General features: G+C 48.6%; 1 protein-coding gene and 12 non-coding genes across 13 annotated transcripts; 9 read left to right on the top strand and 4 right to left on the bottom strand.

Moving 5' to 3' along the window:
• Positions 1–3,760: 3,760 nt before the first annotated feature.
• Trnay-gua (transfer RNA tyrosine (anticodon GUA)) lies at positions 3,761–3,902 on the bottom strand. The gene is made up of 2 exons: positions 3,866–3,902; positions 3,761–3,796 (listed from the first exon to the last, which is right to left on the bottom strand). It is a non-coding gene; the product is annotated as a tRNA-Tyr (tRNA).
• A 265-nt stretch (positions 3,903–4,167) lies between these two features.
• On the bottom strand, positions 4,168–4,313 carry Trnay-gua (transfer RNA tyrosine (anticodon GUA)). The gene is made up of 2 exons: positions 4,277–4,313; positions 4,168–4,203 (listed from the first exon to the last, which is right to left on the bottom strand). It is a non-coding gene; the product is annotated as a tRNA-Tyr (tRNA).
• An 81-nt stretch (positions 4,314–4,394) lies between these two features.
• Trnay-gua (transfer RNA tyrosine (anticodon GUA)) lies at positions 4,395–4,545 on the bottom strand. The gene is made up of 2 exons: positions 4,509–4,545; positions 4,395–4,430 (listed from the first exon to the last, which is right to left on the bottom strand). It is a non-coding gene; the product is annotated as a tRNA-Tyr (tRNA).
• An 81-nt stretch (positions 4,546–4,626) lies between these two features.
• On the bottom strand, positions 4,627–4,773 carry Trnay-gua (transfer RNA tyrosine (anticodon GUA)). Its single transcript has 2 exons — positions 4,737–4,773; positions 4,627–4,662 (listed from the first exon to the last, which is right to left on the bottom strand). It is a non-coding gene; the product is annotated as a tRNA-Tyr (tRNA).
• A 4,605-nt stretch (positions 4,774–9,378) lies between these two features.
• Trnay-gua (transfer RNA tyrosine (anticodon GUA)) lies at positions 9,379–9,529 on the top strand. Its single transcript has 2 exons — positions 9,379–9,415; positions 9,494–9,529. It is a non-coding gene; the product is annotated as a tRNA-Tyr (tRNA).
• Positions 9,530–9,609: 80 nt separating this feature from the next.
• Trnay-gua (transfer RNA tyrosine (anticodon GUA)) lies at positions 9,610–9,755 on the top strand. Its single transcript has 2 exons — positions 9,610–9,646; positions 9,720–9,755. It is a non-coding gene; the product is annotated as a tRNA-Tyr (tRNA).
• Positions 9,756–10,020: 265 nt separating this feature from the next.
• On the top strand, positions 10,021–10,170 carry Trnay-gua (transfer RNA tyrosine (anticodon GUA)). Its single transcript has 2 exons — positions 10,021–10,057; positions 10,135–10,170. It is a non-coding gene; the product is annotated as a tRNA-Tyr (tRNA).
• A 3,181-nt stretch (positions 10,171–13,351) lies between these two features.
• Positions 13,352–13,568, top strand: Trnay-gua (transfer RNA tyrosine (anticodon GUA)). The gene is made up of 2 exons: positions 13,352–13,388; positions 13,533–13,568. It is a non-coding gene; the product is annotated as a tRNA-Tyr (tRNA).
• A 183-nt stretch (positions 13,569–13,751) lies between these two features.
• On the top strand, positions 13,752–13,968 carry Trnay-gua (transfer RNA tyrosine (anticodon GUA)). The gene is made up of 2 exons: positions 13,752–13,788; positions 13,933–13,968. It is a non-coding gene; the product is annotated as a tRNA-Tyr (tRNA).
• A 183-nt stretch (positions 13,969–14,151) lies between these two features.
• Positions 14,152–14,283, top strand: Trnay-gua (transfer RNA tyrosine (anticodon GUA)). The gene is made up of 2 exons: positions 14,152–14,188; positions 14,248–14,283. It is a non-coding gene; the product is annotated as a tRNA-Tyr (tRNA).
• A 276-nt stretch (positions 14,284–14,559) lies between these two features.
• Positions 14,560–14,709, top strand: Trnay-gua (transfer RNA tyrosine (anticodon GUA)). The gene is made up of 2 exons: positions 14,560–14,596; positions 14,674–14,709. It is a non-coding gene; the product is annotated as a tRNA-Tyr (tRNA).
• Positions 14,710–14,791: 82 nt separating this feature from the next.
• Trnay-gua (transfer RNA tyrosine (anticodon GUA)) lies at positions 14,792–14,942 on the top strand. Its single transcript has 2 exons — positions 14,792–14,828; positions 14,907–14,942. It is a non-coding gene; the product is annotated as a tRNA-Tyr (tRNA).
• Positions 14,943–17,737: 2,795 nt separating this feature from the next.
• On the top strand, positions 17,738–25,448 carry LOC128726666 (uncharacterized). The gene is made up of 2 exons (XM_053820485.1): positions 17,738–17,785; positions 23,730–25,448. The coding sequence occupies exons 1-2, from the start codon at positions 17,738–17,740 to the stop codon at positions 25,446–25,448; spliced, it is 1,767 nt and encodes a 588-aa protein (XP_053676460.1).
• Positions 25,449–26,270: the final 822 nt, after the last annotated feature.

Raw genomic sequence — 26,270 nt, 5'->3', positions numbered from 1 at the left:
CAGATTTTTCCCGTGTGCCCCTTGCGGCCACCGCGCGGCTCTCGGACCTTTGGTTGGGCTTTCCCGGTAAAATCGGTAAACAATTTTCTCATCGGAAAAAAGCCATAAAAACCGATCCGGCGCGGAAAGGAGGGAGAATGGGCGAGTGAAGAAGCGGCAAAACGGAACAACAACAATAACGACAGCAAAAAAAGGGGGCGAGAATTGCGTTCGAATGGGAGTGGGAAAAATCATATTCTATCGTCACGCGATTGCGATTGAGATGCGATGCGATTGGGAAAGGGAAAGAACGAACGTGAGAGAGAGAGAGAGAGAGAGAGAGAGAGAGTGAACAAGAGGGAGATAAAATTACCAACCGATGGGAATGTTCTGGTTAGGGGAGAAAAAGCACGAAAGCCCTTTTAGATAGCAACGGACGGGGCAGGCGTTGCTGGCATTTCCGTACAAAGTGTGTGAGTAGGCTGCGCAAAAGTCCCCGTCGGTCGGGTGAGCTAATTATGCTTTTATCTTCTCATATGTTTCCTCGCGGTCATTTCGAATGCATGGGAAAAAAGAAGCGCCGGCGAGAATGCAAAGGCCGCAAAGGGGCGAAACATCGCGTTTTACGCACCGCCGACTTTTTGGTGGCCTTTGAGAAGGCGGCAAGGCAAATATGCCCTTCGTCAGCTTCGATTCACACTTTCTTGCACACGTTTCCCCCACCCCGCCGCTCGCTTTCCTCTCCCATTCGCTTCCGTTCTTATCCCTTCTCTCCCTGGAGCTCGAATTAAATTCCTCATGTGACAACTAAACGCACTTCTATATGCTAACGTTCTCGCTTTTTCGTTCTCTCTCTCTCACTCTGACGGGCCCCTTTTTTCCCACCGGCCGTTCTTGGGCACGCTTCGGAAGTACTGTCACTTTCGCTTCCCAGGTCCGCCGTGGATCGCTTCCCGCGAGACAGTTTCGCTTGCACGTTTCCCATGGGCTCCGGGAGCGTGTGACTGGGAAAAAAGCAATCTTAACCGAAGGCACGAGTTCTTGGGCGCTCCTCGAGAACGGGATCAACCGTGCCGGACTGACTGGTGCGTCATCATCATCGGCCTGGGAGTCAACCGGAGGAGTCACGTCAGTTTTCCGATTTCCTAAAGAGCCCTTCGGAGCCAGCCGTTCGCGTGGACGCCAATTAATGGTTTGATTCATTGCGATCTGTTGGGAGTCGTTGTTGGGACTCTCTCTATAACGAATGGCGCTAGAGGACAGACAGCTGATTGTCCTGCGTCATCGTGCGGTCATTAGGAAACTGTTTTCCTGTCGCGCACCAGACTCCGGCGCACCCGCTCAACGCTTCAACGGGTGTGTGCGCCTTTTTAAAAACGTCCTTCCGATGGATGAAAGCGACACGCGTTCCCCCAATTAACGTGTCCTGCAGAGGGGTTTACTTTAAATTTCCGTTCCCAAACCGAGTTCGCCGGGTTGATTTTTGCCAATTGTTCATGCTCATGGTCTGACGGATGCGTGGACATCTGCCGCGTTGCGTGTGCTCAAAGAATGTACCACCTACTCAATAATAGCAAGTCAATTAATGGGTCGCCAGGTTTTTGACGTTAGCGAGTGTTCTTCTGGTTTGAGTGGGTGGTTGAGTTGTTACCCCTAAGTGGGCTTGTTGTTATTGTCGCAGATATGCCATTGAAGGTGACACCGCTGACCGCTCGCATTCTGACCACAGCGCATTGCGAGGGTCGTTATTCGTTAAAATTATCATCCCCGTGGTGTTACTTTTTCGTTTTGCAAATGTACGCCCCTTCGTGGGACAACAGCAGAGCCCATATGTGTGCCTGTTTTCGCGGACACACAGCGATCAGCGAATTTCGTGATAAAGCCCACATCGCCCACTTCACATGTGTGTATGGGCTGCTGTGTTTTTTTCAGTGCCTCATGATAATTTAAAATCATTAACCGCGAGGGGACATTGGTGTCCGGGTAATTGACTTCCCTCTGCGGTAAGAGAAAAATGTTAACAGAAAATGTTGTGCACTGTTGTAAAAGATTAGTCATGGTCTTTTTATGTGGCCAAAGTGCTCCCGCAAAAGTGTGGTATTCGAACCCGTGTTGACATTCGCTTCTGCTCGAGCACATGTTGCGGATTCGTTACGGAACTCGGCGCGTGTTTCGTTCGAGCGGTGGTGCGAAATAAAAAAGACCCAAAACAAAAAAAGAAGAAAGAACAACATCGCACCACTTCAAATCCCACTGGGCAGTCAACGATGTGTCCATTATGGAGTTCGTTTTTTTACCCTCTAGGTGTGGTAATAATTTTAAAATATTGCATGCCTATCAAACGAGATGCGAGGGCGCGCAATGCGTTGTGGTAGTTTGGCAATTTCACGGTCAGAAGGATGATTCAGCTGACCCTTAGTGGCAGCGTCTCTTGCAACTGACGCTAGGGATGATTGGTTTGGTTTCGATTCAATCGCTTTAGGCCATTTTTAAATTATCGCAATAGCTTGATTTTATTGCTTGCCAAAAAAAAAAATGGTATGTCTTTCGATTCGACCTGAACATATTTCCCTTCCATAGCTGATGCATTTTGCATCCCCCTAATCTTCATTTGGGTTTCCTGGACACGGAATTTCCATTGGCGACTGTAAACCAATTGATTAAAATCGGTTGAGTAAATGTATCTCTAGCGAACATTAGAAGTGTTGCTCGGGGAAAGCAATTTGTTCGTGGACTTTCCCCACCCTTAATGGGCAAACTAATCAACCTTCCATTCAAATGAGTTACGATCGCAAATATTTTGGATCGTAAATAATTTTAAGCCACATTTTGTACCACCAACGTCCAGATAAGGCACCGTCTGGACTAAAACGCTTAGATTGTCAAATGATATGCATTCATGCTTCCACGCGAGGGTCAATATTGGGTTAGCTTTTGTAATTATGAATTTTTCACCACCCTGAGGGTCCCTCCTGATTGTATGGCCTTGGGCGTTGACAGTCGATTAAAGGAGGAAACACTCATCCGGACCGCTTGCATTTTCGGTGCAGTTAATTAAATTTATTCCCAACCTTTCGTTTCGCCAAGGGATTGTGTTCCCGTTCCATCGATCATAGTTCGACTTTAGAGCGCGAGCGCGCACACAGTTCGAGGGTGGCGCGTGGCATGTTCAACCATACCGTACAATAAGTTGCCCTTTTCATCGTGAATGCGAGCGCCGGCAGAGAATTGAATCCTTTTGGAGTACGAGCCACATGAGACAAGCGTGCTGAAGTGGGTGTCCCTCTTTTCCCCGGTGGAAAGTTGCGGAAGTTGTAGCTTTAATTAACATTCGCTTTATGCGGAGGTATACGACGAGTTTGGCCGGGAAAATTAGAAATGTTGGTTAGAAATGGGAAAACGACTGGACTGTGGCCCACTACGGTTGGCATTGTGTGGATGATGAGCGAGGGATTTGCCGTGAATTGGAAACATTTGACAATCATATTCGTCTGCTTTTCTCCCTTATCGACCCGTTGGCCTTCCGCGATGGTAACAAAATTATTTGACGCACGTGACCGAACGCGTGTGGGTCGTTGTTAGGTGATTTTAGATGTTGCTTTTCAATTTCATTGCCACCCCTCTCACCTACGCCGACCATGGTCGTTATTTTAATTACATTTGTTTATGGGAAAACGCTGGGAGTGGTTGAAGGTTTTTCCCTATTGACGAGTACCAGCTCTAATTGTTACAAAAATACAAAATGGTGCTGGTGATTGCAAAAAATATGTTATACAAACGCTCCTTCGAACCGGATTTGAACCAGTGACCTATGGATTTCTACTACAACGGAGTTGACTTTACCTTACTCCAAGTTGAGCGGGCAAGTCAGACCCCTAAACTTTCGCTACAGTCCACCGCTCTACCAACTGAGCTATCGAAGGCTGCGAAAGTGCTTTCGAAAGGTAAGCTCAAAAAGCCCCACGAAAAGACCCCTCCACAATCTCTGGCCACGAGGCTGATACAAAAACTCGCTCGACGTTCACATTCACGGGGGGATCGTGCCTTAAACTCGTGCCTGCGAGAAGCATTATCACACGGGGGGTTTGAATTGAATGCAAAATATGAGAGCAGCAAAGATGGAGCGCGATCTTTTGCAGTCTATTTTGAATTGCAACTGCATGCAAAAGGAATAAAATAAGGATTCCTTCCTTCGAACCGGATTTGAACCAGTGACCTATGGATTTCTATTGGTTTTTGGGAGATCGAGGCATGTTTGTATTTTCAGTGCATTTTCCACGCGACCCCCATCACATTTCTACAGTCCACCGCTCTACCAACTGAGCTATCGAAGGTGTTGAGGTCCTTGTTTGAGTGACACTGTAATGTTCAATATTTTCTAAATGCAAATTTTAGAAAAAAAGTTGATCAAATTATCCTTCGAACCGGATTTGAACCAGTGACCTATGGATTTCTATTATATCAATGTGATCGGTTACATGGAATGCACTTTTCGAGATGCATTTTCACGCTTCACGATCTCACAGCTTCTACAGTCCACCGCTCTACCAACTGAGCTATCGAAGGAGTTGAGGTCCTTATCTGGTGATACTCTAGAGCTTGAAATTCCGTAAGTGAAATTTAGGAAAAAAAATATTGATCAAGTTTTCCTTCGAACCGGATTTGAACCAGTGACCTATGGATTTCTATTGTGTTTTCCGGAGATCAATGAATGTTTGCATTTTTAGTGCATTTTCCACGTGATCACCATCGCATTTCTACAGTCCACCGCTCTACCAACTGAGCTATCGAAGGCGTTGAAATTGTGGAAGGTGAAATCGGCTCATAAACGCCGGTGGCAGTACATGTGCTCATTTCAACCAACAGTCAGACGTTGGCAACATTGAAACAAAAACATCGTGCCACGCACGTGCCAGGGAGCGAAAGTAAGTCAGTGCCCTGCCCCAGCGGCGCATTCGAGTTTCCTATGGTGGGGATCGGTTGGTTGGGTGGTGGGATTACTCCCCCAAGCAAGGTTGCATAATGATTAAACCTCGGCGGTGAATGAGCCACTGTTTGCTGATAGTGTGCGCTTCGTTGCATTACAGTTGATATTTTGCAACATATGCATATGTCTTTATCAGGCAATGTTTGTTGTGTGTGAAAGAGAGCTATGAAACAAAAATTCAGCAAAAATTAAACACAACAACAACGAACAATTTTGTTGAGTTTTGTAGCAGCAAAGAGGGGGAAGTAATATAAAAAAGAATTTACTTGATTTTTTTACTGCGATTCTAACCACTTACCGAAAGACAACTTAGCACTTTTTTTCATGGACGATCCCTCCAAGCGTATCAACAATTCCGCCCCATTTTTGGAACATTGCAAGGGCTCATCGCCCAAGCGAAATTGTACGATGATGTTATATATTATGTTGCAAAATCATATTTCTTAGCGACCGAGGAATAATACATTTCAACGTTGCATAAAAACTGAAGTAGACATTTTTCCGAATGACACACTTTGCTTCCAGCTATTGTGTGTTTCCTTTCCTTGCTATTTCCTCTCACCAGGACGAAGGAAACAACCCTGGCCGGATAAATCGAAGGGGGAACGAAGGAAAAAAAGCTTTCAACTTATGATCGCGTGGCGGTCACGTGTCGCCGTATTTTTCCGTGAGTTAAGTCGTTAGACAAGCGATCCTTCTGCATTTCGACGTCGGACGCGCGTGTATGAGCGATGGGTTTTAATTTCGGTAAAAAAAGTGCTACACTCAGAAATGTCCCGAAGAAAGGACGAGGGGGGGGGGGGGTGTAGCACATTTCGGGAATGAAACGAAACAAAATTTCAAAGCCTTTGCCATAGATCAAATAGTTTTTTTTCTTCTTTTTTTCTTACCCTTGTTGCAACTCGAAATGTCCCGCGGTGCTGCGAAATGAGAGTGCTCGTCCATCGGGGAAACCTTGTAATTATTTCCACCACGGCCAAGCAGTTTGGTGGCCCATTTTCATCCGCAAGTCCCCAGTAACGATCCTGCTTGCGTGTGACGCATGTTGGCGCATTCAAAGTGCTAACTCACCGAATATCCGGCACGCCCGGCACGTTGTATCTGTTCTGGGAAATCCCGGAAAAGCTAGCTGGTAATGGGAGAGGAAAATGTTTTATGGTCATCGTCCGACGGTTCGTTGCGTTGCTGGCGTACGTTCTGTTGCAGCTTTTCTTTTTGTACGTCCCCTGGGAGGATGAAGTGTGAACGCGACAAGTGGAAGAAAGGAGAAAAAGAGAAAGATAAATTAGAGCAACCACATTTGCAATATGGTGGAAGTAGGGAAATGGGGACAGTCTTTTTGTCCAGAATTAATCACCATTATGATGTGTGCCATTCGTTTTGATTATTGCTAATTGCATGGTTGAAAAACGGCCAGGGTTAATAGGGATCTATATGCACATAACTACTCCGCTATGTTTGTGGAACAGTACCTTCGATGTTCTTCTCTATTTCCTAGTGATAGATCGTTCAGGAAGGATCAGGTATAACCATTGGAAAATGTAAAAATGGAACAAAATTTTAGGTATCATTACCATCTGAATGTTACAGTGCATGAGATTCGTTTCGTTTTGAACCCACTTTTGTCGCCTTCCATAGGCCTTTCCAATGGCAAGCAAAACGGTGTTGCTCGCCTGCAGGATACAATAAATCGTGGTGCTTCATTTTAATTACAACCTACCAAAAAAAAAGGGTCAAACAAACCGCTTCACCAGCGAGAAGTACACCTCGATTGGAAAGGCCATTGAATCAAAGTTCTTAATGAAAGCAAAAAAAAGGCAACACCAAAACCTGTACGCTTTTCTCACGTGCATCCTGCCGGGGGACAGACTGTGAAACGAGCAACACTACTTCCTGCCTGCCACACCACTATGTGATCATCATTAATTTCTGCTCCCATTCGCTCTCGTGCACTGGCCACTGGCACAAAATTGTCCCTTTACCGTCCGTGGCGGAAAGTAAATAATAATAATAACCCACTCGTACTCGCGTACGCTGCTGTTCAGGATGCGCTCTTCCGTGTGTGTGAGGCTTTGCGTACGGTTCCAGAACGCAGGAAATGGCGTTTTTAAGTGGCGTAATGCTCCCCAGGACGCTCGTACACGATGTCGCGAATTCAAACTCCCCAAAACAGGTTTTTTGGGCTAGTTTTTTCCGCTCCACGCTCACGTTCGATCGATTGAGTTTTGTGAATGAACTTCTTCCCCCCTTTTTGGCGTGGCCACCGTAGCCACAGGATGCGCGATACTTTCATTCATCGCTTTCCCACTGCACCGTGAGACAGGCTCGGAAGGACGAAGGTACGCCGCGTCGCCAAAGGGCAATTGATTGCCGGGTGGTGACGCGTCCCCCTTTGGTGGACGTCTCCATTCGCTGTCTTGCCTCTTTTCCGACCGTTGCTCAGGTGTCAGGTGTGCGCTGTCGTAATCGAGAACCGTCCCGTAAGGAAACTGCGTGAGAAAACGCGATTCTATCGCGCGGGCCGGTCTGGCCTTTGCCAGGGTTGCACCTGCACACCACACCATATCCTGCGGTCTGCTCGCGGATGGGTAGTAGGGCCAGGCATGGGAAGCCCCTGCGGTGACCTTGATAAAAAACCTCCCCAAAAAACCCCGTTCCATCGGGCAGCATAATTTGGGCTTGCACCCGTTTTCGACGCACAGATAACGTTTCGAGTTGCGTTGCGATGCGACGCATTTAAATTTAATCGTCTGCTGCGGTGAGTTTCCCACAACGCCCTTTTTCGGCGGGAAAAAAAACCGGTAGCAGAGCCACGGCCGCTTGTTGACGATGAACGACGAATGAGGAGAGTAAAGGATAGAGAGAGAGAGAGAGAGAGAGAGAGAGAGAGAGAGGGAGAAAAAAAGGAGCTGCAGGACGAAAAGCTCAAGCTTCCTGGCGTTGATTGCACTTCAGGTTGAGTGCAGTGCCCGGGGTACCTGTTTCCATGTGCCGATGGTACGGTCGTTGTAATAGCAAGGTAGCTGCATTAACAGGAAATGGAACCGTGAGAGAGAGAGAAGGAGAAAGAGAGCACTTGTCAGTAGTGATATGAAGCAATCAGTTCCAAATCGAGCGAAAATACGTTTTATTAACGTTGTTGTGCAATTGTCGCAACTACATCGATTGCACTTGCTAGAGGAAGGCAAAGGTACATCACTATGAAGGATCGTTCGCGTCTGTGTCCTTCCCACGGGAAGCACCGAATCAACGAGGCTCGGGCCGCGGATTCGAATCACCTCACCTCTCGACGGTGGCAATTAATTGCAGTTGCTTTCCCAGCTCTCGAAGCAGTGCAAATACGGATTGTACGCTCGAGAGAAAAAGGGACTATGAAGGTTATTTCTTCCACCGATCGGCCCTGGGCGGCGGTTGCTTTTATTCCACACACGTCACCCGGGCGGGACCGTTCGCCATATTCGGTAGCTTCCATCCGTTTTGCCAGGCTTTTGCGAACGATTCCCGTGCTGTTTTTTTAGACGACGCCCGGTTTGTGGCGCCGCGTCCAGGGTGGGTTTGCTGCGCCCGACTGGGAAGAAGACAGGAAAGGGACGATTAAAATTGATTTTACTCGCTGCCAAATTGGGCGGAAAACTTACAAGCGATCGGAGGTCCGCGTGCGCGCGCGAAAGGGGGGTTGCGTTCCGTGTTCCCCCCCCCCCCCCCCATTCTCGTTTCGGTGGGCTTTTGAAACTTGCAGCATAAAAAAAAAACTGGCCTCCATTTGCACTTGTGAGCGGGTTCCCACGGGACGTGCGCGTTTTTGAGGTAGAAGTTTATTGATGAGTGCATAAAATTGGTGATTTAACGCGTGTGGTGGGACGTGGAGAGAGAGAGAGAAGGGATTTCTTCTTACTTTTTTGTTGTTGTTGTTGTTGTTGAAATTATGCACTTTACCAATTGAGGTAACAAATTGGCTGACGCAACTTTAATACGCACTGCTTACGGCCTTTGCTACCGTCCGTCGGGCTGCCTCCGACGGTAGCGCATTAAATGTTTATTTTATTTCATTATGGCGATTTGTTCTTTAGCAGAAGTTCGTGTTCTCATCGGCGGTGGAGTTGCGGCGAGAGATTATTTCCCCATTAGAAGCTTGGCATCATCATGAAGGGAAACGATCATAAAAGGGAGCCTCTTTATTTACGCTTTCGTAATTCAACCGATAACTGTGTTCTTTCTGGGATTTCACAAAGCATCGTAAGGCTTTAGTCTACCTTTTTTTATTTTTTCGTTTATTTAGTTTTTTATTATTTCTTCACATTTTTAGTATATGTAACATTATTTTATGTTATTGATAACCTTTTTTTTGTCGATAATCATTTTTTTGTTTTTACGCTGGTACATTAGCCTTACATTCCTTTATGTTTCCAGCGCCTTCGATAGCTCAGTTGGTAGAGCGGTGGACTGTAGAAGCTGTGAGATCGTGAAGCGTGAAAATGCATCTCGAAAAGTGCATTCAAGCGAGCTGATCACATTGACATAATAGTAATCCATAGGTCACTGGTTCAAATCCGGTTCGAAGGATAATTTGATCAACTTTTTTTTCTAAAATTGCAATTAGAAAACTTTGAACTTTACAGTATCGCCAAACAAGGATCTCCACACCTTCGATAGCTCAGTTGGTAGAGTGGTGGACTGTAGAAATGTGATGGGGGTCGTTTGGAAAATGCACTAAAAATGCAGCCAGGCATTGATCTCCCAAAAACCAATAGAAATCCATAGGTCACTGGTTCAAATCCGGTTCGAAGGAAGGAATCCTTATTTTATTCCTTTTGCATGCAGCTGCAATTTAAAATAGACTGCAAAAGATCGAGCTCCATCTTTGCTGCTCTCATATTTTGCATTCAATTCAAACCCCCCGTGTGATAATGCTTCTCGCAGGCACGAGTTTAAGGCACGATCCCCCCGTGAATGTGAACGTCGAGCGAGTTTCTGTATCAGCCTCGCGGCCAGAGATTGTGGTGGGGTCTTTTCGTGGGGCTTTTTGAGCTTACCTTTCGAAAGCACTTTCGCAGCCTTCGATAGCTCAGTTGGTAGAGCGGTGGACTGTAGAAGCTGTGATCAGGCATAGGAAAATGCAACTCCCTTACAATTGCACATTCATTGTAGATCACTTTACAACAATAGAAATCCATAGGTCACTGGTTCAAATCCGGTTCGAAGGAAAGCTTGAAATCTTTTTTTTTTCGCATAAAAAAATGCATTTGCTTAGTCGAGTTTCTAAAGATCCTTCGAGATGAAGATAAACTGCTCGATGCTGGATTTAATTTTACTCCATTCCCCAACCGAACAGTAGACTCCTAATGAATGCCACAATGCTGCATGGTCGTGTAGGGCAAGGTCAAAGAGAATTTAATTAAATCGCATCAAATTCAGCCATGCGAAATGCTGAACAGGAAATCGATGGCACTGTTCTGTTTTATCAGTTCCCCTGTACAGCTTCACCTCGGATCCTGCTTGCTTCCTCATTCAGGCGTCCGCGATGTCCTCCAGATCTAGATCTGTTAAGGAACCTTTCACACTTTTGCAAACACCCGCTGGGTGGAACTGTTGAATCAAACAAGAGCCTAGATTGATTGGTGCACATTGTTCCGTTCGCCCGGCCGGTCGGCCGACGGTTCGAATCGAATGTGGACAATTATCCTGGGGAATGTTTGCGGAGGGAAATTGTGAATTCTGACCCGACACCCACCGGCCGGCATCTGATACAGTCTGCTTGAATAAGCGAGGTGATTAGATTGGAATTGAACAAATGAGATTCAGGAAAAATGCGTAACAGACCGGAGACCTCTTCGGAGCAGCTTGGGGATATTTGGTTCTAATTTCTTAATTGGAAATTTATGGGATTTTAAGATTTAAGGTTCCCAGAAGAGTCAGCATTCATCTTGAGACTGGCCGCAATTAAAACACCGCACGGGATCAAATATTACGTGGCGGGTTTTTAGCCGTCGCAAGCCTTAAAATACATGTCCTTCGATAATTCGCGAATCCTGCAGAGCTTGTTCGCACCGTCGGCAGGATTTCATCCTACCAACCGAGTCTCCTCCCACTCGGTACAATCTCCAGTCACCATTTGACGGCCACCATCTTGCTTGCCATTCCGGTAATCCTTCGATCCTTTCGTCCTGCACAACCCAGCCTCGGCATCCTGCGGAGATAATTGGAAATTGTATTCCACAAGAACAGCGCAGCGAGCGCTCCTCGGAAGGGTCGCACACATGATTTCGGGGCACTTGCACGGAAAAGGGCACTGTGTCGTGGCCAAGGCGATAGATGCGCACCACTAACCCCGCAGGAAAGCGATCTTTTCAAACGCCGCGAAGAATATAAACGACTGCGTACCGTCCGTGCGTTCGTCCGCCACTCATCAGTCATCTTTTAGCCCGACGACCCTCTGCCTCGGTGTCTCGAGTTTCGAACGTGGTGACCTCCGTGTAGAAGGGGGAAAAACTTTAACGCTGCAAATCCGACGCAATTAGACCCGCGCGCGCGCGCGGTACTCATATTCGTCCACTTTGGAATGGTTTGGTCACGTGGCACAACAACACACTCCTCCTGCCAGCCAGGGTCGTGCCCGAATTAAACGTCCTTCGCGAGCGGGTCGCGTGCGTTTTATTTACCTTTTTTTTCGTCCTTTGCTTCCGCCAATCGAGTCAGCCGGATTATGCACTTTGTGCTCGGGTCTGCTCCGGTGTTCGGGTTTACCCTATCGACGACCGTCTCGTTCTATGCGTCCCGTCGAGGATGGGCAGGTCCCTTTTTTTTTGTTTGGGGTGTATTTTGGTCCTCACGCTGCTGTCCGTCGTCGCCAATCCTTCCCGTTGCTTTCACGAAAGCCGCTCGAAGCAGGTCAATTGCTTGCCTAGGGCGACGTCCATTTTATTTCCTGTGTTCGCACGGTGAATGAAAAAACTGCGCAGCACGCGAACGAGTGCCTTTGGTGCGCCTGTCTCGGTAATGCAATTATGGTTTGTTTATGTTGATTATGTTTCACGTTTCGCCAGCCCGCTTGCCAGTGGTATTGATTTACAGTGGAAGCTTCTGGAAGCCATTCTAAGCATAATCGGGGTTTTGGTGCTCTCCAATGGTGCTGTGTGACGTTTGCGACACACTCCTTGAAAACGTACATCGCTCGCGTCATCTTCCCACTGATAATCAAGTAACCGTCGGTTCAATTTGCCATGGAAACGAGCAATAAAGGATTGCCGTGAGAAAGTAACCAAGGCCTCCTTATATACACCCGTGTGCTGCGAAGAAAGGTCTCATAATTCGCTGGGGGATAGTGTTTTTTTTATTTCTTGTCTCACCTACTTGTGCCGATAATGGGGCAGGGATTTCATTTTTTGGCACGTCTCCCGGCGGTGGTAATCTCTGCCTTTAGAGCGATTAAACGATGGGAAGAAAAACATGTTACAGGATGCAGGCCCGTGTATCCTGCAGCCTCGCCGGAAGAGAAAGCGAATCGCTCTCATTTACAGCCGAAATCCCAAACGAACACGACGCGGTGTTCCTCTGTTTTTTTTTCTTTTCGTTCGTCCTGGCCGCGTGAGAAATCCAAAGAGAAGGAAGACAATTAGCACGGTCAAAAATTATCTCCCAATGTTGGCTCCTTGCACCAGCCCTGGTTTGTGGATCCGTTTCCTCTTTTGGGGATTTCTCGGCTCATGTATGATTGTGTGCTTTTTTTTGTCTCTCTTTCTCTTCTGTATTTCCAGTGCACAATCAGACCGGCTTCTTGAACCAATTACCGAATGGCGCTTCCCGGTTCGCGGTGTATGTCCTCGTCCGCTTTCCGGTCCAAATTTGGCTTTAATTCCTCGAACGCCCGTGGTGGCCGCAGTTTAAAGCCCATTTGGGCGCTGAGAAGATTGGCGAGAGATTGGTAGTGTGGGGATGGTAAAGCCAGCGAAAGCGGAGAAAATTGTGCGAAAATTGCGAATGTCGCTGCGGTTAATCCAAACAAAGATTGATTATTGGCCTCGATTGGTGCAAGAATTCATAGTACCGGTCAGTTTGGTGTTTTTATATCCCAAAGCCGCACCAGCAACTGGAACGCTTTTACGTTCTCTAGCAAAGTTTGCTCCGGAATAACGGCATTAAGCTTTCCATCCAGCGTTGAGTGGGAGAAATCGCAGTTCGCTTTGCCCCTTCCCAGCAACTTTCACTTTCTATTTATAGAAAACCCCCACCCAGTGCCATTTCCATCCAACAACGGATCGGTCTCCCTCCTATTGGTTCGTTCCACGTGTTGTGCTATTGCTTCGTGCTTTGGCCAAGCTACTTGTGCCCATTGTTGGCCCGTAAAACGGTCTATTTGTGCGCTCGACAACTGAGCTCCATTCGAAGCCTTCGATAGCTCAGTTGGTAGAGCGGTGGACTGTAGAAGTGTTTCTCAGTGGCTGTGTTGTTGTGTGTAGGTGGGGCAGTTAGTGGAGCGTTAGTGCATCATGATCGTCCATCATGATCGCTGGTTCCACTATCTCTCACGGACACACAAGGGCGAAGTTGCTCAGCCTTGCGCTCAGTTATCCATAGGTCACTGGTTCAAATCCGGTTCGAAGGAGACATGTTTTTTTATTTTGCAAACATTTCTTATCTTGGATTATTATTTTTTTAAACAGTCTAGATGATCTGTAAATGAGATGGAAGTGCTTTGATTTATTCACAAACACTAGTACGAATGTCCTTTCACTCGATCTCCGTGGTTGATTTCCATCGCTCGGGTTTGTGTTGTGTTCCTTTATCTCCTTCGATAGCTCAGTTGGTAGAGCGGTGGACTGTAGAAGTGTTTCTCAGTGGCTGTGTTGTTGTGTGTAGGTGGGGCAGTTAGTGGAGCGTTAGTGCATCATGATCGTCCATCATGATCGCTGGTTCCACTATCTCTCACGGACACACAAGGGCGAAGTTGCTCAGCCTTGCGCTCAGTTATCCATAGGTCACTGGTTCAAATCCGGTTCGAAGGAGACATGTTTTTTTATTTTGCAAACATTTCTTATCTTGGATTATTATTTTTTTAAACAGTCTAGATGATCTGTAAATGAGATGGAAGTGCTTTGATTTATTCACAAACACTAGTACGAATGTCCTTTCACTCGATCTCCGTGGTTGATTTCCATCGCTCGGGTTTGTGTTGTGTTCCTTTATCTCCTTCGATAGCTCAGTTGGTAGAGCGGTGGACTGTAGTAGCAGGTCAGCTGATGATTGTAACGGATTTCGCTATATCGTCTCTGGAAACAATAGAAATCCATAGGTCACTGGTTCAAATCCGGTTCGAAGGATCGCTCCATGAGTATTCTTTTGCTTCATAATAGCACCTTGATTTTGTGTGTATTTTTTAATTTTTTTTTGCTTTTCAAAATTGATCCCAGCGATTACAAATTGTAATGTTTTTTTTCGCAGGCAGTGGAGAAGAGAGTGCCATTTCGATGAAGTTGCACTGAAGCGAAAGACCGAAAGAAGACAAACGAAGTTGAGCGATAATCCGAGTGAATGCATTTTGGAGCTACCGACTGATAGTGGAAGCTGCTGTTCAATCATGCTCCAGCATTCACCAGCCTTCGATAGCTCAGTTGGTAGAGCGGTGGACTGTAGAAGCTGTGATCAGGCATAGGAAAATGCAACTCCCTTACAATTGCACGTTCATTGTAGATCACTTTACAACAATAGAAATCCATAGGTCACTGGTTCAAATCCGGTTCGAAGGATAATTTGATCAACATTTTTTGTACCAAAAGTGCATTGTAGAAATTTAAAACTCTAGGGAATCATTAAACAACGATCTTAACTCCTTCGATAGCTCAGTTGGTAGAGCGGTGGACTGTAGAAGCTGTAAGATCACGAAGCATGGAATTGCATCTTCAAAATTGCATTCAATGCAACTGATCACAACGACAAGATAGAAATCCATAGGTCACTGGTTCAAATCCGGTTCGAAGGAAGGAAAACGTGATAAAGCATCTTTTTTTGTACTCCATGCTGATTCCAAAACACAGAATACCCGAGATGCGACGGAAAGAAAATAGCTTCTTTTTTGCTGCTGAAGGATAATTACTAGCCTTGCTTAAGCGATCGTAATTCGATAGCTGCCGCTACTGCTGTTGTCGATCGAAGAGTGGCGTGTGAAAAAAGGAAACCGCTTCCTGTCTGCCTGCGCAAGGTGACAATTTCTGCCAACTAGCGGGCTCTAGCGATTCCGCCGGCCATCACAACAATCGGGTTGCGCGGTTTTCCCTTTCCACGGTTCGATGTGGCCACGAAAAATGCAAGCGCGCGCGCACACCACTCGTCGAGCCCGAGGTTGATCGTGAGCCATAACTGCCGGCATGACGGGGCAAAGACAAGAAACAGGAACAGCGAACCAGGAGGAGCAGGGACCGGCAAACGGTTGATGCACACCAGCGCGCGCAATCGAAGAAAAGGAAACGAACCCAAAAGTACTCTTGGGCTCTTCGTCGGGACAGAGCCGTGCAGGGGGAAGAAAACCGACGCCACAAGGTGCAACAACAACACAGTTCGATAAGCATCGTGGGAAAGTGTGTGCGGTGAAACAAAACTCCTGCCTTCCGCACGCGGGTCGATACTCTGTGTGAGCTGGACCCCTCTTGGACCCTCTTCGTTGTAGCATACGAAGCACCTTCCGATCGATTCGATATTGCCTCACATATAGCCGCTTTTCTTGTTCCCAGCCCAGCCCAGCTCCGCCACCTTTGCATTCGTAATGATAATAACAACAAGAGTGTGAGGCGGAGAAGCGAGAAGGGCAGACGAATGATTGGTTAATGTGTGCGAGTGTGTGTGGTGTTGGGGAAGCCTTCCGTTGCGAATGGCGCTCGAAACATACGCGATAAAAACCAAACCAGCCAGAGGGAAGCAAGAATGACTCGTCCTCCGATGCATTCAGCGCGCGGTAGAATGAATGGTTTGGTTGTTGTGTTGTGTTGTGTTGGAGTCGAAAAAGCGAAGGGGGTAAAAAGCAACCATCGGGGTGTGTAATATGGATAGGCTCCACTTGAGCGATGGGGGCGAATGTTCACACTTGCGGTGGGATCCCAGGCCTAGGTGGCGACGAGCGTCGGAAGTGGGAGAAAAAAATTAAGCCATCGTGTGGTGGAATGAAGGGAGGGAGCAGGGGAGCCGTAATGGGGCGGCGAGTTGGCCGAAGGGTGAGAACGGAAGTCAGAAGCGCTAAGTGCACGTTGTCTGTATTCACCGTGCATACGCATTTCGTTTTTGATAAGAGCAGCAGCGTGTGGTGACGATGTTTGCTGGAAGGTTCTCGGATGTCGGATGTTTAATGATATATCTCTAAAGCCCATAGGAGATAATCTGGTTTTATTTCGCTAATACGAAGGATAAAGAATGGCACTATTTTACAGGCAGATAAACGTGTTAATGTAGGGAGTTTTATTCATTTTTTTTTTGGTTTAAATCAGCCTCATAATTATACAAATTTAAATGTCCTCGGTAGTGTGTTGTTTCCATTCTAATTTGTTCACAGTTTTCCGGGTATATTTTCGCCACTTGCCTAACATGCTACAACAAACACGTGCTACAATAATCTCGTAGCAAATCGAAAATACCCCCCATGCCTTTCTCGCGCCAACTTTTCCAACCACCCTTAAAAATGTTTTCCTCTTGCGCGAGCATCCCCGCGAGTCCGGGAAATGCGTTTTATTTTATTTCTCCTCCAGCGTAAATAACCGGCCGGCCTTCCCTCTTTTCGCAGGCTGCACGCGCCACATCCTCTCTCTCACGCACGCAGCTGAGATGAACCATCCGCGCGGCATCATTTTTCCCCTGCGTGTTCATTCGGTGTTCATTCGCAAGGCCCGTTCACTTCGGCATCCGCGTTCGGGCGCTCCGCTTCGGGTGCCAGCGGGCTGTGGCGAGCCAAAACCAGCGCCTGCTTTGCGTGGAAACGCCACGCAACATAAAACATAACATCAGCCACATCAGACCGGCAACGGACGAGCATGCAAGGTGTACACTGTCGTCCTCCGTTTAACTGCAGCTACGAGGACGCATTCTAGCACGGAACTTGAAGACGACGCGCGCGTATCGTTATTTTCGCGTATCGAACAAATCACCGCGTGGAGGGTGACGTGTGTGTGTGTGTGCTGTGAGTGTTTAAGCCAGGAGCAAAGAAAAAAAAATACCGCCGTGTGTCCGTGAGAGGGTAGGTTTTCCCATTTCCCCCGGTGCAAGTTGTGGTTTTTCCCGATCGATTGCCGGAACACTGCCGGCTGATCGATCGATGAGAGCAGTTCGGTCAAACCGGCAAAAGGAAACGGACAAACGGCACAAAATGGTGAAGTGAGGTTTTGCTACTACAACAACTGACCGGTGCAGTGTTAGTAGGCGCATGATTGGATTTTGAGCACAAACGGAAGTGACCCCGAGAGTGCATTGTGCGTTTAGCTCCCCACGAGGGCTGATGGTTGATGCGTGTGTGTGTGTGTGCCATATGCTGATAGTGTTGTGTGCTGCGTTACGCTTACACTGGTCGCTGGTGCAATTTTGAGTGCAATTTTAAAGGTGCGCGCGTGTCGAACGATCGTCGAACGACCTGAAAATCAAACTCCCAGTGGAAGCTCGGGAAAAATACCTTCCGTTCCGTGCGTTGTGTGTGTGCCATTGTGTAGGGAAATCTTTCGGGTTTCCCATCACCAGGAGCAACCAGAAAAGACGAGCATCTAGCAGCAACATCAAAACGCGGGGAGGATTATTAATACGATGACCATGTCGCATCTACTGAAGCAAACGAAAAAATGCTGCGCAAAGGTACGTACCGCACCCCACCGGAATTGGGAAAATTTGGGTGAATGCCGCCCCGGCATGGGAATGTCGTCACATAAATAGCTTTACCCTTATTGCGTTACATTAGGCTCTTCTCGCGAGTAATTTTCCTGGCGACGACCGGATTAAGTTAGTAAGTAAGCTTTTCGGATGCTCTGGTGGTGCTTTTCTTTTTTTGGTTTTTGCTGTGCACACACCCATAAAGCCGGATGAAACACTGGCCTCGATTCTTTCGCAAACGGACCCGTTCCACAGCTGTTCGGATATGGCCTGATGTTTTGACCGGTGGAAGCTGTCCAATTCCTTCCCCGTAGTTGAGGCTTTCCCAGGACGACGCCACCGAGACGGGACGAAAGCGAAAGAGGACGAAAATCCGGAGGCAGTCTGGCATCAAATTTTAAAAGACAGCTGCTGCTGCTGCTGCCTCGGCGGCGGAAGGAATCCCCGAAAATCGTCTTTCCTGCTGGTGATGCTGGTGGGACCAGGGGTTTATTAGGCTGCCTTCTCTCGTCTTCCTTCTCTATCGTGCGCTCTCTCTCTCTCTCCGTCTGTCCATTTCCATTTCCTTTCCAGCGTGGTGTGCCGCTTGTTCTGTGTTGTTTCCCAGCACATGGAAGAAGGGCTGAACGAGGGTGGGGAGTTTGTTCCCGAGGCACGATTTTTTCCAACTTTCCCACGCCGACGATCACGAACACTGAGCTCTCTCTCTCGCTCGACCCTTTACAGACCGGGATGAGGCCAACAACAACCGAACGACAACAACAGGATAAAAAAAGGGACACAGGGCACCTGCTTCCTCGAGGGCTCTTCGTGGCGTTTTCCCTCGTCCCTGTTTGCTAGGATCAGGAGGGGTTTGAATGTTGCCATGGTGACGCAGGGTGCTTAGGCTGCTTAGGTCGCGTGGTCCTTTCCTGCAAGGAGAGAGTGAGAGAGTCCTCGAATGTGTATTTTTCCACGCCACCGTGATAGGGGCCACCTCCTTTCATCGTTTCACACACTAAACGCAGCGGCGTATTAATCGCGACCGAAGGGTGACATTTTCACACACTTTTCGGCTTTCCCGGCGCGCGCTCCTCCGGGCATGTGGTAATTGAATTCGAGCTTTGTGTTTTATTTTCCATCCCGTCAACCGCGGTCAACTGTGGAACGCGCTTGGGCGCGGTGGGCTGTTTAAAGAAGGCTGAAACCGAAATAGGCTTCCCTTCTCGTGTGGTAGACGAATTTGATACAATTTCCATGCGTCCGTGAGCGCCCCCAGCGGTGGTGATGGAGTAATGTAATTCAAATTGGAACCACCTCACTGGAGAGCTTTTCCGTGAACTGACGATCGGATAATTTTCCTTTCATTTAAGCGCACTGCTCGTCGTTTGCTACCGTCGTTTGGTGTGGTAAAGGTTTTTCTTCGCTTGGACGCGCCTTCGCGGTGCCTAATTTGCTCTCGCCCATCGTCATTTCGGTGTGAAAACTCACTGAACTGCACCAAAACCGCGCTTCATTTCACGCGATCGGGGGTGCAAGGTTCCTGCACGGAAAGCGTGAAAACTTTATTGCATTAACTCGCGCGTCGAGGCGGCGCGCAACAGTTTGTGCGAGCCGGTTTTCCGCGAAATTTCCTCACCGGGAAAAGCCCAGGACATCCTCCCCCCCCTTCCGTGGTGCGAGGATTCCACCCCCACGAATGCAATGCCATCGCTGGTGTGTCCTGCTGTTGCTTTGTGCTTCGTCAAATATTTACCACAGCAGCAGCATTTTCCCTACGGCTGGTTTTTCCAGCCCATCCCGGCTTTGGGTGCATTCCAATCAGGCGATCGATCGAAAACCGCGACTGTGACACGTGTTTTCAGTGCTTTCGACCGCAAGTGTCGTTGGGGGCGAGAAAACAAAACACACAAACATGAGAGTGAAAATGAAACACCGGTCGGGGGGTGGAAATTGGATTTGTGGAAATTATCATGATCTGTGCGAACAAACAAAAAACACACACTCGTCTACATTTCCGCTTAGAAAGTGGGATGTGGCGATGCGCAATATATCGTTCATTCATAGGGTTTCGAGGTGGTTTTTGTTGGGATGCGATTTCACGGAACCCCGAATCTCGAGCGCGCGTTCCGACGATGGATGGGTGTTTGGACCTTTTGGCTGGTTTGTTCCGGGAAGAAACCATTCGCCTTTTTTCTTCCTTGCAGGAATGGCTTCAAAATTGCGAAATAATACCCCGTCCCTTAAACGGTGGTGGCCCCTTCGAAACAGAGGGTGCAAACAAAAAAAGAGCACAAAAAAAGGGTTCCCTTTTAAACGTTAAGATCAATGGCGCGGTGCTGGGAAAAATGCAGCAGCACCCAAACTCGAACCGATAGTTGGCGTGTTTCGAGGTTCGAATGAGCCGTGGGAGAATCGGTTAAGCTTCCTTCCAGTCAATGGCATGCTTCGGTGCAACCTTCCAGCGTGTGCGCGTCCCTTTTTTTCCCCACGTGACTCCCGAAAAGCGTGATCCCAGGATCCTCAATGGATCACGCTGCCGTCTTAGCGTGGAGTTGCGCCCGCCAGGAAACCCTATCAGGAGGGTGTTTTTTCTCTCTCTCTCTCTCCTTCTTTCATTTTTGGGATAGACCTCGGTGTGGGCTGTGAACGAACAGCCAGCCCATAAACGGGCGTTCTGTTGATTTCCATTCCCTCGTCCGGTTCCTTGGTATCTATAATTTCCATCCCTTGGCCAAGAGTTAATTGCCGATGCGCCGGTGGAGGGTGTGCGAGTGGTTTTGGGCTAATATTTAGCCCCACTTTCGCTCTCTCTCTCTCTCTCTCTCGTAAGTGATCACGGAAGGATGATGTGGATCCCCCGCGAGCAAGCACTAGCCTTCTCCCAAAGCTGTGGCTCCCAAAGCAAGTGCATTCGTTTGGGAATTCGTTTATCTTTCCCTGCCCAAAAAAAAAAAAGAAGGAAGAAAAATAAATCGCAGCCTTCTCTCTCGTGACTCACGCCGACGCCGATGATGATGATGATGGACCGCCTGGCCCTCGACGATGATGATTATCCTTTCGCCGCTGCGTATCCTTCCGTTTCGGACAAATATTATCGTTCCCACGCCGATATGCGGAACAAGAAGCACAAGTTAATTGGAGTCGATTCGGCTGTTGTTGAGAGGGCTTTGGGGTTTCGTCCCTGGTTTCCCACACCCAATCCCTAACCCTTCGACGTCAGCCAACTTGCCGATGGCTTCATTTCCATGCGTTATGGCTCCTGTGGCGTTTATACACCCGGTGCTAGCTTCTCGAACGCCGGCAGAACGAAATATCAATTATCGTAGCCGCGTACAAGCCACACGGCTGTTTATGGGTGTTGACTTTTAACCGGAGATTTTCACGGCGTGCTTTAACCCCATTTTCCCACGCATGCCGTTGTCTAGCCACAGCTCTTCCGTCATCGTCCTGGCAGGAGCTCTCGCCAGCTGGCTTCCGCGCGTGAAAGCAACCAAACCATCACACTCTAAAAAGGGTCTGGCGTGTCCAAAGCTCCTTGTGGAAGGAAGTGCAGCATCATCGCGCATCATAAACATGCCGTTCGAATGGTGCTTGCATTAGCATCAACATAAAACACACACACACACGGCCGTGCGAGAAGTTCCCAGGCTTTTGCGAGACAAAAACAAAACAAAACAAAAACCGGATTTGCGTTGCGCTTTTTCGTGCTCGCTTCTTTTTCTTCCTTTCTTTCTTTGCTCTCCTGCCGCTGCGTTGCGCCGAGATTGGGGCGGCCTTCTCACGGATTGCCTAATGGATGCCGCGCGGTCAATTGGCTGTTGGCTCTTTTTTTTTGTTGCTTTCTTCTTCCTATCTCCTTCCGACTCCTTGGAGAGACAGGCGCCCTCTTGTCCTTTATGAAACAACCATTCTCGATCACTGCCTCGGGTTTGGGTTCTTTGTTGCTTCCCTTTTTATTTTCCACGATTTCGCTTCATTCCTCTCGGTTGGATCCGCGAAAAGGATCAAGTTGCGAGCCTCCTCCGCGTCGCAGTTCCTTCCTCCACACAGGTGTCTGGCGGTCGGCCCTTATCGGTCGATTGGTGTGGAGTTGGTGCCAACCGAGGGCGAAAGAGGGCGCATAAACGTTCACATTTTGGCACTTGACTTTTATCCCCGGCGCGGGATGAGAAACGTCAGCGAAAGAAAAAAGGTGCACGGAAAGTGTTTCGTTCTATACACGGGCGAGCAACAAACATATTTCATTTTGCTGCTTCGGCATTTGTGTTTTGTGTTTTCTCCTCATGATTATTGTTGTTGTTTTTCTACCTCTTCTTGAGGAGGAGGAGGAGGAGGCGCTCCCACAAGCTCAGTTACAGGAAGGCAGAAAGAAAAGCACTTCTAATTTCAACGCGCTTGTGGAGCAAATTCGTGCACATTAAAACTGGGCTGGAGAGGGTCGAAAAAAAAAATGCGTCCCTCGCCATTGTTGCCACCCCAAATGAACCGGCTTGTGGATCGTGAGATGAGGTTTCAAAAAACAAAAATTAAATCAAAAAATGTTAGCAAAAAATAAATGATCGTACCGTGGCGACTCAACTCGCGCAAGTTATCAGGGCAAAAATCAGGGCAAAAGAAACACATAACCGTTTTTGTTTTCGGTGGTTTTTTGTTCTGCTTCCTCCCGCCCTGCCCTAAAGGAGACAGATTGTTGTCGCCATCATCATCATCATCATCATCATCGTCATTATCGTCATCGTCACCAGCGCGCGTCATCTGCGTGGAGTCATCGGATGGGAAAACACCTCGTCCGGTGGGAACGCGAGATGCTGTGGCGTGATTATGCTCCCTTTCCATCCCGTTCTAACTGTCGGTGTGTAATAATAATAATAATAAAACCAGGTCCTCATTCCCCAAGGAGTAGAGGTTGATTGGGCATTGGGACAGAAGAGGGCATTGGTACTTTGTTTGTTCCCGTCCCAAGGATCCGGATTTCTGCTGTGAGCGAGAGGCGACAGAGACAGAGTGAACGAAGAGATGAGGCACGCAAAACAAAAAAACAACCTGCAAGTCTCCGTCGTCGAGGGGGGAGACCCAAAAGCCCTCTTGGGTGTATCTTGTTTCAACTTCCTTCGGTCGGTTTGTTTGTTTGCTTGCTTGCCCTGAGCCCATCCGTGGAGTCATCGCACGTCATAAACGAAACGAACACACAAAGTAAGAGAATGCATGCCCGCCGATCGCATGCGGAAGAAGTCCGGTATGATCGAGGGACAAACAGGGGAGATGGGGGGAAAAAAACACACACACACACACCTATATATCCGATGTTCCTGTTCCAGGACCTCTTTCTCATTCTCTCGCTTGGAAGAAGACTTTCGCGTGGGAATCGAGATCCTTGGGAAAAAAGCTCCTTCCCGTCGCTTGATGGAGATGGTGTCGAGGATGTGCTTTTTTTCTTCCCGTGGATGTTGTTGTTGTTCTGCTCTTCCTTATCCTCCTTCACAATCACGCCAGATGGACACACTCCGGGATTGACTTTCGGGCGTTTTTTTTTTGTTTCTCCCTCAAAAAACCAAACGATCAGGCTCAAGTGAGAGCCGCATGCCGCATGAGATTAACGCGACCAACGAATGCAAAAATAAATGGCTTCTCGCCGGCGATCAAGTGCCAAAACGAGACCCGCAAGCTGTGAATGACGCGAAGGACTGTGGGTGTTTTTTTTTTTGTTTGCTGCTCAAGTGCACACTCGTCTTTCCCGTTTTTTTTTGTCTCCGATTCGCTCCCTTTTCCCAAAGCAGAGTGCCCGCTTTTTTCGAGTGGGTATTTAAACAGATAGCGTGAGATTGAATTTGGATCAATTCGGTTCATTCCCACGTTCGCTCAGAAAAAAACAAACCAAACTTGTTCCGTATTATTAATCTCTTTTTCTTTTTCTTCTTCTTATTCACCCCACTCTTCATTTCCACAGATCATTCGCAAGCTGTCCTTCAACCCGAGCGGAACCCCACACGGACCCGGTGCAAACGAATCACCCACCGGGAACAACGGGCACGGACTAAACAACCGCATCACGGCCAAATACGTGCTGCACAAAAACTGCACTCCGACACGCTGCAAAGTGCAACCCCGTGACGGACAATCCTTCGCCGGTGAGGATGGCGACCTGGCTGGTGTCCCCATCGAAGGTTGGATGGAAACTCGCCTAGCGGATGGTGCTGGTGGTGTGCAGGTTGCTGCCTCCCGCTCATCATCCCCCACGACACCGCCACCGGCAATCCCGGAGACGCAGAACAACTACCGGCTGAGCAGGAGCATGAAGAATCTACCCCGAAAGCGCACCAACATCACGAGCAACAAAAACGTCAACCAACTGCGCAAGTGCTTCCGGTTGCGCTCGAAAACGTTCGACGCGTTGGCGGCGGCCAGCCTGGAGTCGCAGAACGCACCGACGGCAGAAGGACAACCGATCACCGGTGGGAGTTCCCTTTCGATCGTGGAACAGCACGTCGTCGAAAGGCGCGAGGTGCCGCCAGCTAACAACGTGGCGGCAGCAACGGCAACCATCAACGCACCCGATTCGCTAACACTCGCGAGCAACAACAGCAGCAGCCGGTTGATTGGAGCTAAGCTGGACAAGATCAGCAAGAGCCTGATGCGTTCGATGGATGGTGGTGGTGGTGGTGGTGGTGGGATGGAGGGACCGGAAGGACCAGCGGAAGGATTGGCGACGAAGATCACGAAACCACTCTTCCTGTCGACGAGCAAACACCGGCGCAGCAATTACAACCACATCGAGATCGAGGACGAGGACGATATTGTCCCTGCGCTCAGGATGACTCGCAGCAGTGTCGGTGACGAGGGGACGCTGGAGCCACCGGACGGTGGGTTGATCCTGGCGCAGGGTTGGCGAGGAGAACCCGCGAGGACACACCGATTGGAGCAAGAAACAACCCTCACGACGATGGTGGAACAATCAACACCGTCGGTTTTGGAGCGATTGACGGTGGCAGAAACGGCAGCTGCGATCCTTTTCGAGAAGGTGAAGTACGATCGCACGAAACGCTACCTCATCGATCAGCTGACGGACAATGGTGGAGCGGGGGGCGGTGGTGGTGGTGGTGGTGGCGGCACACCCAGCTCATCCTCGTGCTGTTCATCCCCCTTTCATCTGGCGAAAAGTGACGACTTTGTGGATCCGTGGAAAAACTACAACATCCGTGGTGGAACCGGCTGGGACAAGGTGTCGAAAAGTCCCTGGGATTCTTCGGCCAAAGCAAGTCCAGTACGTACGAAAACGAGTGGCCATCTTCGGACACCTCCAGCGGCATCAGTTCAACAACCACAGCAACAACCGACCACCTACCAGCGATCGCACTGGAATCCGTTCGAGTACTCACCGGCTCATCTGGCGCGGTTGACGCAGACAACGTCCCAGCAACACCAGCAGCAGCAGCAGCAGCAGCAGCAGCAGTACCGACCAGCGTTCCAGGTGCAGACAGACGTGTGGGAGAACCTCAACTGCAAGCAGTACGAGATCGACACGGACGTGGTGTGGCGTTCAACACGCTGTTCCTCGCGGCGTACGAGCGCCAGCACCGTCGAGACGTGGATCGACGATGAAACGTTCGACAATTCGTTCAACGAGGAGCTCGAGCGGCGTTGCGCGACGCTCGCGATCTGCGAGTAGATCCGCGCATCCTTGGCAGGAGCAGCGTCCCTTTTGGGTCCCTCTTTGGTGTGGATTGTGCGGCTCCTTCTCTTCCACCACCAGTCGTGGAAGGCTTTCGAAGCGAAGCGAAACACCCAACCGGAAAAGGGGGGAGCTTTTGTGTTTTGCTTGTGATATGCCCTTTATATAATAGTACACGGGGTGCGGTGCGTGTGATAGCACACGCTTCTCGCTGCTTTAATTTTAAACCACCTTACCAGCATTATTAGTACCGAGCATTGAGCGTGGACGCGTGTAAATATCTTCGTCGCTAGCTGCCTCCCAAGGTTTAGGTTTAATTTGCGTGTGGCGCTTTACCAAGAACAACCAATTCCCCGCCATGTAGGCCATAGATGCTAGCGGTGATAGAGAGTCAGGCACTCGATCGGAAGGTGATGGTGAGGCAAGAACCTTTAAGAGAAGCTTTAATTAGAGTTCGTATTATTTGTGTATTTGAGGCGAGCGTTAGATACCTAAGCTAACCTTCTAGGGTTGTGCGTTTTCTTAAGCAGCAGCAGCAGCAGCAGCAGGGGCACATAATTACTAATGGCACCTGAAAGATGCCTCGAAACGAATAGTGGCAGGGCGATCTCGGACGGGAAGGTATCGCGAGAACGGAAAAGCAATTTGAATAGAATCGAAACAGGATAATTACTGGGAAACCTCAATCAATCTCGCTGACGGTTGGCGGTTGACCGTAGCCATAGAGAAACAGAATCGAATCGTCGACGGTCTGGGAAAACCAATAAGAAAATCGAGAGAAACACACACACACACACACACACAAAAACAAAACAAAAC

The sequence above is a fragment of the Anopheles nili genome, chromosome 3 (assembly GCF_943737925.1).
Source record: "Anopheles nili chromosome 3, idAnoNiliSN_F5_01, whole genome shotgun sequence".
In the NCBI taxonomy this organism is placed as follows: domain Eukaryota; kingdom Metazoa; phylum Arthropoda; class Insecta; order Diptera; family Culicidae; genus Anopheles; species Anopheles nili.
This window is presented reverse-complemented; position numbering and strand designations above follow the sequence as displayed.